General features: G+C 35.4%; 1 protein-coding gene across 1 annotated transcript in view; it reads right to left on the bottom strand.

The window, feature by feature from the left end:
• LOC150086849 (histone lysine demethylase PHF8-like) overlaps positions 1-15481 on the bottom strand; it is a 445826-nt gene that overhangs the window by 18671 nt on the left and 411674 nt on the right. The window contains exon 20 of the mRNA XM_090371623.1: positions 4692-4791. Coding sequence (XP_090227749.1) covers positions 4712-4791 — 80 coding nt within the window. The 3' untranslated portion in view covers positions 4692-4711. The remainder of the gene's footprint in view (positions 1-4691; positions 4792-15481) is intronic.

A 15481-nucleotide genomic window follows, 5' to 3' on the forward strand; every position in this document is an offset into this window, starting at 1 on the left:
AGGATCTGGAAAGGTTGAGCAGATGGGCTGAGAGGTGGCAAATGAAGTTTAACATTGACAAATGTAAAGTACTACATATGGGAAACAGCAACCCTAGAGCAACGTATCAACTCTGTGGTACTACACTGACAGTGGTAGAGAATGAAAAGGACCTGGGGGTAATTGTGCAGGCAGATATGAAGTTCTCTGAGTAGTGCAGACGGGCTGCAAGAGCGCTCATGGTGTCTTATCAATGATATACAGGAATTTTTCTAGCAGGGATAAGGAGGTGATTCTTCCCTTGTATAAGGCAATGGTCAGGCCACACCTTGAGTATTGTATACAGGTCTGGAGGCCTCATTTCAAGAAGGATGTAGAGCTGCTGGAACAAGTACAGAGAAGGGCAACAAGGTTAGTGAATGGAACAAAGGGTTGCTCTTACAAAAAAAGGCTTAAGTTTTGCAAATTACAGTGTCTGGAGACTAGGCACCGGCGAGGTGATCTGATAGAGGTGTATAAAGCCTTGAATGGTTTGAGCATGCTCAATGCTGATGGGATTCTTCCTCTTGCTCAGAATAATTACCTGAGAGGGCATAAATTCAAATTGAGGAAAGACGGATGTAGGATAGACGTGAGGAAATTTGCCTTTAGCCAGCGAGTGGTGGTTGGTGGAACAGACTTCCATCCCTTGTCGTGGAAGTTGATAGCCTAAATAAGTTTAAGGCTCAGCTGGACAGGTATTTCGAATGAACGGAGGGGTGAAGTGGAAGTTTTTTTTTTTTTTTTTTCTGGCTGATGCTGCATAAGCTTGCTTTCTTGCATCATATGCCTCTACTAATGCTAATGCTAACAGAAGGAACAGATACTTAAATTCTACCGTGACAGTGATGTGCCTATATTAGTGGACAAGTGAAAAACTTTACACCAGTCGAAGAGTGTAGATGTGGAAAGAGTGTTGTTTGAATGGATTAGGTATCGCCGGAGTGAAAAGTTTCCACTTGATTGTTCCATTATAATGGCCCAAGCTAAACCTTTTCACGAGGAATTAAATTTGACAACTCCATGTGAATATTCATCTGAGTGGTTCAAAAGATTTAAATAAAGGCACGGCAGACCACGATGCTGCAGGGGCATATTTAGATTTGGTTGCTGATGAGGGACTGTCAGCTGAACAGGTGTACAGTGCAGATGAAACGTCTTTATTCTGGCATTACATACCAAGGAAATCATATGTAACACCAGATGAGGCAGCACCAGCAAGGTATAAGGATTCCAGGAAATGACTTACGATTCTTGCATGTTCCAATGCAGCTGGCACCCACAAGTGCAAATTACTCACTGTTGGAAAAAGTCAGAATCCCAGGGCATTTAAGGGAGTCAGGGTGTTTCCTGTGATTTATAAGGCAAATAAGTGAGCTTGGATTACAACAGATTTTCACCGATTGGTTTCTAAAGAATTTTGTGCCTGATTACAGGGTTCATTGTAAATCTGTGGGACTACCTGATGACTGCAAAATTATTTTAGTGCTTGATAATTGTTCTTCATGCCATCCTGCTGAAGTTCTAGTCAAGGACAATGTATGTGCTGTTTACTAGCATCCCAACTGTACTTCGTTAATTCAGCCATTAGAAAGCATTCTTTATGCATTCAAGTGCAGGCACAGGGATGTATTTCTGTGGAAAATGCTAGACACTTGCAACAAAGGTACAGGGATAAAAGAATTTCAGAAAGCATTTAATGTTAAAGATGCACTTTGGAGTGCAGCAAAGTCCTGGGACAATGTACCCAAGGATACAGTCTGTCCTCGTATAACACGTGTTTACATTACACGAATTCGATCATACACGATTTATAAATAGGGGAACGTTATCTTCTTTAACACGAACAGAATTCGCTTATGCACGATTCGCCTTTGTGTTTACAAGAAATGGCAGTCGAACGCGGAATCACCCCAACCGAACGCAACACGATAGGAATGAAGAAGATTCTGAAAATGTATTTATGTGTTTTATATCAGTGAAGGGGAAACACATTTCACCATAATAACGTAAAAACCAACACAATTCCAGCTATCGATATAATTGCAGCAATTAGATGGAGTTTACTACCAGTTTATAACAGATTCCACCAGCAGAAACGAAACTGGAAATTGTTTTTATTGTTTTTATGGTAGTAACCCCCAGAAATGTGCTTTAGTAAAATGTGGGGTGTTAATAGTGTATCTCGGCCTTTACGGTGGAGTTTATTCAGTTGCTATACGCGCGCAGCTTTGTTTATGTTTAAGCGTGCCTCCTTGTTTTGTAATTGCGCTTTATTCCCTAAAAATTAGTAAAATACTTAAAGGGTGTGAAAAGGAAGCGTCCTGGCGAAGACACTGCAGATTCAGAGAGAGAGAAAAAAAAAGCAATATAGATAAACAGAGGCGGACTGGGTCAAAAATTCTTACCTGGGAAAATTTATAGTGGCCTTATACTAGCGTTTATGGCCAAAATCACACCGGCCTCCGGCCCACCGGGATTTCCCGGGTAAGGCTTATGGACAGTCCGCCTCTGTCGATAGAGAAAAAAATATGAAATTGTGAAACGCTTTGAGCGAAATGAAAGACCATGTGATATTGCACGTGCTACAGACCTAAATGAGGCAAAGCCGAGAATTGCAAAGAATGCAGAGAAAATAAAAACAACTTTCATAGCAGGAACAACTCAAAGTGTAATTAAAATCCATCAGATTAAGACACAAAGAATTGGAAGAGATGGAATGGCTGTCATCTGTTTGGATAGAAAATCAAACAAAAAACAAGTTTGCTTACGATAGAAGCAAAAGCATTACAATGTTTTATTACGTAATAGTCGTAATAAAATACGTAAGCATTTTATTACGACTTACGTATTATAATTTATACTTACGTATTATAAAATACGTAAGTATTTTATTACGACTATTTTATTTAATATAATAAATTTTTTACGAATAAAATACGTATTTTATTCGTAAAAAATACTTTTTTTAGTATTAAAAAATACTAAAAATACTTTATTATAATATAATAAATAATAAAAAATATTTATTATTTATTATATTATAATTAAAAAAATATATTATATTTTTTATTACGTATTTTAAATTACCCGATTATTTATTGTGTTTGGTAATGTTTTGGTTCCAAATGTGTGTTCAATTTTGGGTGGTCGGCACCTAACCCCACTTTTCCCATAGGGCCTGTTGTTTATATTGCACGATTTTGCATTGCACGAGGGTTTCTAGGAACACAACTATCGTGCTATACGAGGACAGACTGTACTTTGATAAACAGTTGGCATAAACTATAGCCATCTAATTTATTTGTTGATGGTGATGATGATGATGAACCTGATTTTTGTGGTTTTCATATGTCTGGCGAGGAAGAAATAGTGAAGAATTTATTGGAATAAGCAAAAGGTTTATCATGTGAAGTAGCCAAGTCACTTGATGAAGGGGCTATACAAGAGTATAAATATTGATGTTGATGCTCCAACTCGCTGATAGTGAAACTGTAGATATTGTAATGAATGCTGATAAGAACAAATCAAATGAGAGGGATAATGACGATGGTGATGACAGTGCACTGAAAGAAGAAGAGAAAGTGTCTATAGATAGGTGCATCAGCCTGACTGAGGAACTTATTAGGGGAATGGAGCAAAAAAGCTTCAGCACTGAGCAGCATATAATGTGGATGTATAAAATACAAGAGGTTTTCATTAAAGAAAAACCAAAGTATATGAAACAACAGAATCTGCAGGACATATTTCCAAAGATCAACCAGAAATTTTCAAGTGAAGTTCAGGCCTGAGCTTCAACACCTGTGCTTCTTCTCTTCCTGTACCTGTTGCCCCAGATGTTGAATTGTCTTCAGATGAAGATTAGTGGATTAATATTGATTAAACAGACCCTGCTTTAGAAGTGTATTAATTTGTATCTGTTAAATACAATTTCTTTCTTTACTTTTCAGTGTTTATTTTATATTTTAAGTATATATTAAGCCTTAGTCCAGAAAACCAGAAAATCCAGGATTCCAGATTACCCTCAGTTTTAGTATTTTTGGAATCAGTTGATCAATTTCCTTAAGAGTTTGCAACTTTTGCTGCAGAGCTTTGAAAAAAGTTTTTTTTTTTTTTTTCTGGCCAGTGTAACTGCAAAAGCCTCGGCACCTCTACCAGCTGGAGTTGTGAACATTAAAATCATCTATGAAAATTACTTCACTGTTAGGAAAGTTAGATTGGATGGAGAAATTCCAGTTTTAGAGAAAAGAAGTTAAAATGTTCTGTATGATTTGTAGGGGTTAAGAGAATGATAGGGGCAACAGATGAACTTGAAAGAATGGGGAGAAGAAGAGATCAGAAAGAGGGGATGCCAGATTAGGAAGTCTCCAGAAGGGGATATCAGAAGAGACACATGCAGTTTGAATCACAAAAGGTATTGTAGAGTGAATAATTAGGGTAAGGAAATTAAAAAAAAAAAAAAACAGACAGAAAGAGGAGTGCTATAGGAAAAATGATAAACTGATTACACTACTAGATTCAACTGTTGAAACATATATTTAAATGATGTAATAATTTTAATCATTTAATACTTTTAGAATACTACAGTGAGTTATGTGAGGATAAAAATGATAAAAATATTTAGAGCTTTTTTTGCCAATAAGATAAATTATATAACTGCAGTAATTTCTTACCATTCTTCATTTCTTTGTATTCAGTATAACATCTTGTGTATTTTTAATATCTTTCCTAATCGTTGTTTAGCTGTGGCAAAGCCTTTCTTAGGTTTCTTAACTGTATAAAATAAAGTTATACATCAACCGTTAACTACTAATATGAGGATGGGGAAACGATAAAATCACAAGTTTCATGCCAATATTTTTTTCTCATTTCTATAGTAAATATATTTTTAATAAAAAATTTAAGGAAGAACAAAAAACCTGTTAATTAAAGAAACTCAAATGGGAATATTTAGTAATAAATGTAAAGGAGTAAATTGCAGAAGGTCTACATATTTAAAATAATCATTTTAAGAAATCTAAAATAGGTAGGCTTTCTTTCAATTCTTCAAATAATACTGAATGAGAAATGATACTAGTGCATAAATTCTAAATAGTGGGTATCAAAAGCTGAAAACTAATTATTTTTATTACATATATCATCTGAAAAGCTTAGCAAACAAGTTAGTTGATGTATACAGTGTATCATATTTCAGGTAGGTTTGAATTTTTCTTAAATTAATTTTGTTTTTCTTTTTCTGTGGTTAATAAAAGTGAAAAGTAAACAGAGTTATCACATTATCAATTAATTACTAAGATTACAACTTTATAGAAAACTTAATAAAACCATAATTTTACATTCTCTAAACTTAGCTGTTCAGTTTAATTACAACTGTATAACATTTATTGGCACCTCTGTAGCCAGGTGGGCAGGAGCAGCAGTGCATAGCACACGCTTCTTGACTAGACTGGGGTTTGAGCCCATGATCCACCAAATACGGAGGATGCGGAAAAGTCAGGGAATGACCACCGCATATCCCCGGAGCAATATGGCCTTAGTTGCTATTGCTCCTAAAAACCAAACAACAACATAACATTTATTACTCTTCTCCCATATACTCTATTTTAAGTCTCTTTTCTCCCTCTCCCTCTATATATATTATATCTTCATAAGTGATACCATGTTCACTAGTCTTACATAACATTTGAAAGTCCTTGCATGCAAGGACTGTCTGAAACCAAAAACACTGCATTAAAACTACATATAATCTATGATTTTTTTTTGTTCCAAACAATTATATGAAAAAAAAAAATAAAAAAATAAAATAATAAATAAATAAAATAAAACTGTCGGATAAATAAATAAAATAAAACTATCTGTCCAATTTTGATGAAATTTGGGATGGATTGACAAATCTTTATAAGAGAACTAAATATAAAATTTCATAAAAATCCATCTACTGGGAGCCGAGTGGTTACACGAGGACAGATGCACATGGTGAAGGCAATGGGTGCTTATAACAAATTATCCCAAATAATTCTTGGCATTTTTAAATGTTCCTCATAGCAGTGCGATTGCTATATCTCAATAATAAAGGTTTTATTATTGAGATATAACAATGGCATTTCTTTTAGACTTGGATGTCAAAAGCATTTACAAGGCTTCACCAGGCTTTTATTACTGGCTGATTAACCTCTCATGCTCAGCACTGCTATGAGGAACATTTAAAAATGCCAAGAATTATTTGGGATAATTTGTTATATTTCAAGTTCCTCAAACCAATGACCACTGTATATCAATTGAAATGTGGTAATTTGGCACCACTATTGATTGGATTCTCTACTTTAATTAAACCAAGGCAGAGCACACTGATTACGTGCATAGTAATCATTTTTATATAGTAATCATTTTCTGGGCTCATTTACACTCAACCAGAGATCCCTATCTGGCTGCACTTAACCAGGGATACTCCTATATTTGCACTAATATTTTTGCTTTATTAAACATAGCCTATTTGGATTAATAGCTATCCCTTATCCCAAATTTTACCCTAAAAGTTGGGACATAATGGTGATCACCCAATGCCCTGTAACCCATAGGCTTCCATCCCTTCCAAAAATTAAGATTATACAAATTACAGTATAAAATTATAAATCAATGGATTTAATACAATTTCAAGTGATTTCCTCAGTATATTATAGGTAATCTTATATATGTGAGGGTGAGGATATAAATTTGAAAACAGTTATTTATTGATTTTTTTTAAAGTGCTTTTTTTTGGGTGTTATACTGTAGAACAATCATATCAGTCCTTGCCCAGTTGATATTTACTTTTAGCTGACTTGGCATACAATTTTAGTTGTATTGACAATTCTTGCATGTATTTATAATGTTATTTTTTATTAGTATTATAAATTACTGATATAACCTCTTTAAGCACTAGTAATACTAACCATATTTGCCATATAGTGCAAGGAAGCCACATGCTTTTGTGGAACTGGCAAAAAAAAATACAACTGAGTAGATAAGAACCCACAAATTATATGCTTCCTCCTCTTACAAGTAGGCATCCAGCTGACCTTTGAATTTAATCAAACTGTTAGCCTCAACTACCTGGGAGGGCAATTTGTTCCAGCAATCAACGACTTGCTGGATAAAAGAAAACTTCCTACAATCTAAACTAAAAACCCCAAGCCCTGTAATTTGAATTTATAACCCTAGTTGAATTCTTTATAACAGTGAGAATTTCACTTTCATTCATTATACTAATCCCACCCAAAGCCTAGTAAACCTCAATCATGTCACCACCGAGGTGCCTGGTTGCCAAGCTCTGTCGCCCACATAATCAGAGTCATTCCTCATACAGTATTCCTTTTGCCAAACTCCCCATTTGAGCTGCCTATCTTTGGACCCTTTCAAGAAACTCAGTCTTTTTTCAGATGAGGTCTCCATACTTGAACACATTATTTCAAATGTGTCTTACAACTGCAGACATACAGTGGGGTTATGACCTCCAACCTCTAGAGCAGCGGCTCCCAACTGGTGGTTTGCACTAAAAATTCTGCAATGGTGTCTGATTAGATTTACATAGGTATATTACTGTAAACTAAAAAAATGTAACTAATAATAACCAATAAACTAAAATAAAATAAAAAAAAGGTAAAGAATTGCCAAGGAAAGAAACCACATCTCCTACAATTCCTCATAATTACTCGAGCATCTTACAGTATAAAAAGTTAGATACGTTTTCCATACTAAATTTTTTTTCATTCTCAAGGATCATTGTTATGTATAGGTACTTTTTTTTTAGAACCTATAATATTTAGTACTGTGCATGGGTTGAAGGTTGAAAGGATGAAAGAAGATACTTGTTGACTTGAACTTCTGTAGATTATAATTTTCAGGAAATACATATGAAGGAAGATTGTTCAAGAAAACAGAAGTTGAATGAATAAATGAGGAAGAAGAAATGTTGGTTCTGTGGGATTGAAACTGGACAGTAAAAGGATGTTGACTGGTTGCAGCATGTGTTCGGACTGCTTTGAAAGAGAGAGCAGGAATTATAGAAACCAATTCGGAAGAACAGTGCCCACACAAGTATCTATAGAAAAGACATGCAACAGAAACTGAAAGTCTAAGAGACAGAGTGGAGAGACTCTGTTTCAGATGAGACATTAATTAACCTAACTGCCTCTTTTGAATGGAATCTAGAATCCCGAGAGAGGTTTTAGGGGCACCACCCTAGATGTGGGAACAATATTCCATGGTATGCCAGATTTGTGATTTCTACAGACTCAACAACTGTTTGGAAGAGAAGTAATGACGAGAGTGAAATAGAAAACCCAGTTTTTTGTATTCAGAGGAAGCAATATTTGTAATGTGCTTTATACCAAGAGTGATTATCAGTCAGGGTAATCCCCAAGATCTTGCCGAGATATCGGAGTGTAGTCGACGATGAATGTAGTTGAAGTCAGGAGCAGAAGAATACTTTTTTCGAGATATAGATAGAACTGTTTCAGAAGGATTGAAATTAAGTTATCTTTGCCCCAATGAAGATCAGAATTTAAGGATTTGGCAGTGAATACTCGAGAAGTTAAAGCTGTTTGAGCCGGGCAAGGTTTCTCAAACTGGAAAGGAAATGTAATGTGCTATCATCAGCAAAATTTTTGGATAGGATTTCCAGTCAATGGAAGAAGGTCATTAATATACAAGAAGAAAAGAGTGGGAAAAAGAACTGAACCTTGGGGAACAACATTAGTGCAGAAGTTAGAAGGCAGAGAGTCATCTACCATCACCTGCAGTGAGCGGTCAGAGAGAAAACTGGATTCCCAATTCCAAAAACAGCTGGCAAATCATAGGATGGAAGCTTATTTAGAAGACTGTTATGCCAAACACAATCAAAATCCTTTGAAATGTCAAGAGCAAATGGCCTGAGTTTCACCAAACTTTTCCACTGAATTTGTCCATAGACCGGTAACATAAGCCAGAATATCAGCAGTGGAATGACATTGACGGAATCCATACTGGCGATCGTTGATCAGATGAAAGATTTGCAGATAGTTTAAGAGGTGGCAGTTAATTTATTTTAACATTACTTTAGAAGAGTAATGGTAAGTGCATGGGATGATTATTTGATGGGAAGGATTTGTCATCCTTTTTAGGAACTGGCTGGATATGAGCAAATTTCGAAGCAGAAGGGAAAACACCTTTGAAATAAAAAGTGAAAAAAGCTGACACAAAACAGGGGCACAGGTTTTGAGAACAAGTGGAGAAATATCATCAGGATCTGGAGCTTTCTTACATCAAATTCATCAAAATCCTTCTGACATCCTTTTGACGGAAGACAGCAGAAGGCACTGAATGGAATGTACCGGAAACAGTTTGAGGTGAGTTTTTTACCAAGATCATCAATACATGAGTTGGAAGAAAAATAGGATGCTAGCAAGTAAGTTTTATCTTTGGCTCATGTGGCAACAGAACCATTTGGTTTTAACAGAGATGGGCAAAAATTGCGTCCAATAGCTTTGGCAAGAGACTAGAATGCTCCGCTATCATTTGGACAAGAAGCAAGTTAGCCTGTCTACTCTTAGCCTGTTAGAAAAATGTAGTTTGGACTGATTAATAACTGCTTTACAAAGCATAAAAAATATTTTAATTTAATTTAATTAAAATAAAATTTTATTATATTTTTAATATAATAATTTTAAATTTAATTTAATACCATTTTAATTTTAAAAATTTAATTTAATTTAATTTAATGTCATGGTTTAATTCTCATCTATTTGTCATACATGTTTTTATATTACCCCATAACCCTGCCAAGCCAATGGCCGTTGCAGCCATATATTGTATCTTTATATTGTACAATAAAGATTTCTTCTTCTTCTTAGTAATAATTTTTATTATTATGTAATGTCACTTATAAAAACATAGTACTGGAAATACTGTATAAGAAAAATTCAGTAATATTATACGACAACCCCAGAGGCTCACATCTGGTGAGTATGGGCTTGGCACACCCAGAGTCCTGAGCTGGATATCATTATTCTCTCTCTCTCTCTCTCTCTCTCTCTCTCTCTCTCTCTCTCTCTCTCTCTCTCTCTCTTCTCTCTCAGGGTAACTCAAGAATTTTTTTTTTTGGCTGTTGCAACATAAGCCTTAGACTTCCTTGCACCATATGGGTAATAATAATACAATACAATACAATACAATACAATTTTATTTATCAAGAGAATTCGTTTACAATAAATGAATAATAATAATATTATTATTACAATAATAATAATATTAATAATAACTTCAGAGAATATAGGCTTAATGATTCACATTACAATATTGTGTTGAAAGGGGTTCGCGATAAAAAATAATATACCATTGAAAGGGGTTCACGAGTCAAAAAAGGTTGGGAACCGCTGCTCTACAGGATAATGTTCAAGAAATCACTGATAGGACACCATGCACTTTCCTGGCTGCCTTTTTACACTATTCAGAAAACTTCATATCTGCCTGTATCGTAACTCCCAGATTCCTTTCCTCCTCTACTGGAGGAGTGTATAATTTAATTGTGGTTTGCTATTCCCCAAATGTAAGACCTTGCATTTAGCATCATTAAAACAGAGCTGTCATTTGGCATTGATAACTAATGATTCTGTCAATCTTTTCGTAATCTGAAAATTTTGACATCACACCATCTATCTCTTCATTAACGTCATTTATGAAAATGATCCTTGAGGGACCTCAGTCCCAATGTTACACTAATCTGAAGAATATCCACTAAACACACCTCTGCCTTCTGCCCTGCAGCCACCTAGCAATCCATTTCAGAATCTTACCAGTAATCCCAACCTGTTCAAACTTATACTATAATTTAATAATTCAAACCTATAATTTCTCATGTGGGACGGAGTGAAATGCTTTGCTAAAATCGCAATAAACTATGTCAAATTTGTTCCCTAAATCTAGCTCGTGAGTAATAGTCAAAATAGCCTACTAAGTTAGTTAAGCATGATTTACTTAACAAAGCCATGTTGTGTGTCCTTCAGAATGCCATATCTATCTAAATGTCCCTGGATTGCACTCTTAATCAATACTTCAAAGATTTTTTCCACCACTGAAGTCAGATTAACTGGTCTGTAGTTACCAACTTCGCTCTAAGAAGTGCTTTTATGTATTGGTGATACACTGGCACTTCTCCAATCCAAAGGAATCTCTGCTGAGTCCAAAGATGCCCTCATAATTAAATTCAATTGTTCAATCCATTGCTTCGCATTCACCCACAAAACTACAGGGTATATGCCATCAACTTCGGGAGCCTTATTTGCCTTTATGCTCAAAAGTTTTTCAAATAAAAATCATCTGAAATCATCTGAATCCGACGTTGGAAGGCAGTCCAATCAGCCTGATCAATCTTCCACCATGGTAACCTGAAAAGAAGACACTGTCTCCCACTGTGTAAGCAGGTTATCGCAGGGAAGTGATCACTTCCATATGGGTTCTCCTCCACTTCCCAAGTGAGTAAAGGGAGTAGAGAAGGGGAACAGACAGAAAGATCAATGGCAGAAAAATTACGGGTAGGCGTGTGGAAGGTGTTTGTTCCCACATTTAGAAGGGCGATGTCATTGTCATTTAGCGTATGCTTTATGACTTGTCCCCTTCCATTGTTGGTATCACTACCCCACAGGGTGGTATGTCCATTAAAATCGCCGAGCAGTAAGAAAGGGGGAGGTAGCTGTGTTACAAGGTCATCAAGGTCTTCCTGGGAGATGCCAGTCCCAGGTGGAAAATATATAGAGCAGATGGCTAACAAAAAACACACTGTAAGGCAAATTGGAACCTCTATGCTGGTTGTAAGCAGCACAGGCTGAACCGAGGTCTGGTTTCCCCACAAGGATAGCCACGCCTGAAATGAAACTACATGAAAATTCTATCAATGTGCAACGGCCTTACCTAATTTCAGATTTCTGGTCTTTTTTGATCATGAAATAGAGAGATCATAAATAATCTCTCTATTTCAGAGTCAAATACACACACAAACACTTCGCGATATTCCTGTCCTGTGAACACGGCAATCAACTGAAAAGCGTGGTCTGCTTAAGGAAGGGAAATAGCTGTGCATTTTGTTTAATTTGAGTATTCATCCAAATTGTAACTTTTAATCCTTTTAAATTTTGATCATGTTTTTAATCTTTTTAATTGCCATTTTAATTATTTATTATCGGAAGCAGTTTTAACTATTTATTCTAACACAATGTCTTCTCGCATTCATGGTCTTGCTGCGGTGGTTTGATGTGTTTCGGGGTCCTGGTTGGGGCTCTTGGCTTTCGATTCCGCTGCGCATTCGATTTGGTCGTATCTCTATGAGTGAGAGAATTCATTAATTTGTTTTTTTTTTCACTCTTATTTTATTCGTCACATTTGGGAGAGAATTGACTGGAAGCATTCCACAAAAAAGACTGAGGTAATCAATTACTTTTTTTAATATATTAAAAAATTGTGGAAGTTATTGAGCCCTATAGCTCTGAATTTTTTATTAATTGATAAGAAAATAACTATGGGGAGGGGGTTCAAAAAAATTTGTATTCAACCAGACGCGGTGATAGAAAGATGAATTTTTTTTTGCTTGATACTTTGAAATCTCTATAGCAACCATGCAAATTTTGGTTTCGATCTGACAATTTAATTTTTTTCTTTGCAAGGCGTCACAATAGATAAAGTGGAATACAGATCAGTGATTTGGTTCCTCTTTCTGCAAGGAATAATACCCAAAACAATCCATGAAGAAATCGTCGCTGTTTATGGATAATACTGCCCAGGTTACAGTGATGTTGCACATTTTTATAAACAGTTCAAACATTCCTCATCAGTGCATGATGAGAACTCCTAGGATGCCCAGAAGTCATCCTAGGATTTTTCACTTCTGTTAGCATCCTAGGATGCTGTAACAGAAGTGAGAGTACTGCAAAAGTTGAGGCATTAATCCTGGAAGGTCACTGTACTAGTGTAAAAGAATTAGCTGCAGAGCTTCAAATTAGTGTAGGATCTAAGGAGAACATCATCCATCAACAGTTTCATATGAGTAAAGTGTTAACCAGATGGGTTTCCAGACTTCTGAACCCTTACCAAAAGGAAGAAAGGGCAAAATGTCCATACGGAATGTTGCTGATGTGCCAGGAAAAACTGAAATATTGTCACATCCTGCTTATTCCTCAAACCTTGCACCCTTGGATTTCTTCCTCTTTCCTGATGACGATTATGATGAGGTAATTTCTAATGTTGAGTCGTGATTTGAAAGAGTCAGAGGACTTCTAAAAACTGACCTGTGGAAGTGTAAGAGAGCAATCAATGAGAGGTGGCAAAAATGTGTCATTTTGTCTGGTGACTGTTGAAAAAGTGTTAATACATAGTGTTTGTTTCCACTTTCTACCACAACTACTGAGTAAATACAAATAAATCTTTTTTGAATTCCCTTGTATATTTACTTTTCACTTCAGTTAATCACAGAAAAAAAAAACAGAATTCAAATTAAAAAAAAAAAAAAAAAAAAAAAAAAGGAAAGTAGAATGCACCTTGAAATGCACTGCATACATTATCTAATTTGAAATGGAACATACATTATTGGATATTTTGACTTAAGAAAAAGTTCAATTGATATCCCATTTTCGTGTACATTTTGTTGGTCCCTGGAAAGCTTTTAAGTTCAGCCAGAGCCCACCTACCCTAACAACAGAAATCTATTCATATAAATAAAAACATATTTTGCATATTAATCTAGAATTAACTATATAATATCGGTGTAGATACACCATAGTTTACCCATAAATTTGAACTACATATGTAGTGTTAATTGTATCTCATATTGTGGGTGGCTTCACAACAAGATAGCTGATATTGCACTACTTAAATAAATAATGCTTCTCTAGTAAAGAAGACTACTGTTATTTATTTTCAGTGGATACCACCACCCAGACGATCATTTCAAAGCTAGTTGGTTTCGTCATCAGTGAGTGGGCAGGTACCCTGGTAATGCAATATGCCATCACAGTTGCAAAGTTATTTCCATAATATGAGAGATGCCAAATGGTGTATAAATAATAAAGTATTAGAAGATGAAATGCACAAGGCATAATTTCTTATGGGTTTAGGCAATTAACTGTATAATATCAGTGTAGATACACCATAGTTTACCCATAAATAACAATTAAAACGATGCCTTTTACACTACATACGTAGTTTATAGTGTGAAAGGCATCGTTTTAATTGTATCTCATATTTTGGGTGCCTTCATATATAAGTAACTTCAAATACATAACTTCATAACGTCTTCTCTACTAGAGAAGACGTTATTTATTTGAAGTAATGCAATACCAGCTATCTCGTTGTGAAGGCACCAACAATATGAGATACAATTAAAATGATGCCTTTTACACTACATACGCTTCTCTACTAGAGAAGCGCATAGATAAGCTTCAAACTAATAACGCTATTAATTAATTAATTAATTAATATAAATAAATTAATTCACTATTGCTTCAAATAAATAATGCTTCTCTAGCAGAGATGACGTTATTTATTTGAAGTAGTGCAATACCAGCTATCTCGTTGTGAAGGCACCCACAATATGAGATACAATTAAAATGATGCCTTTTACATTACATACGTAGTTCAAATTTATGGGTAAACTATGGTGTATCTACACCGATATTATATAGTTAATTACCTAAACCCATAAGAAATTATGCCTTGTGCATTTCGTCTTCTAATACATTAATCTAGAATGAAAAGTTGGAATTGAGGTCAAATTTTCAACCTATATTCTTCTGTTGGTCCTTGGGAAAATTTCAGGTCTAGTTCCAATTTCACAGCCCTTGTTCCATCACCCACCTACAAAAACCAGCAAAACCCTTTCCAGTTTTTTCCCTACAGAAATACAGTAAACCCCCGCTATTCGCGGTATCTGTATTCGCGGTTTCGCGTATTCGCGATCGCCGATTTAATATAAAATGAAACCTAAAAAAATGTGAATTTTAAAACGCCGTGAATATTTTCCGCCATAAAAAACATGGGCGTGGCTAAAATTATCTTTCCCGGTCAAAACAGCGCTCAGTGGGTGGGGGGAGAGGGGTGAAAAAATCGCGAGCGTGGATGTTTCTCGCTAATCCTTGTTCAGTATGTGTTAGTCATGGAAGGTTTCGTCGTTTGATTTTAATTTATATGTTTATAAATTGAATAAATTTATCAATTTATAAATTGATATGCTTACAAAAATGATAACTCTACCGTTTTGCAGTGTAAAACAGACTTTTTCGAGTGCGTTAACGGAAGAAAGTGACTTTATTGTGGTCAAGTTCTTTCCAACCCCTACAAAAATATAGCTACGAATAAAAAGAGAAATGTGAAAATATCAAAGAAGGTGATGACACTAGCGAATAAAATTGAGTTATTAGACAAAATTTCTAAAGGTGAAAGTGTCTCCTCAGTGGCAAAA

The sequence above is a fragment of the Mastigoproctus giganteus genome, chromosome 4 (genome assembly GCF_048544385.1).
Source record: "Mastigoproctus giganteus isolate SK-2022 chromosome 4, ASM4854438v1, whole genome shotgun sequence".
NCBI classification, from domain to species: Eukaryota; Metazoa; Arthropoda; class Arachnida; order Uropygi; family Thelyphonidae; genus Mastigoproctus; species Mastigoproctus giganteus.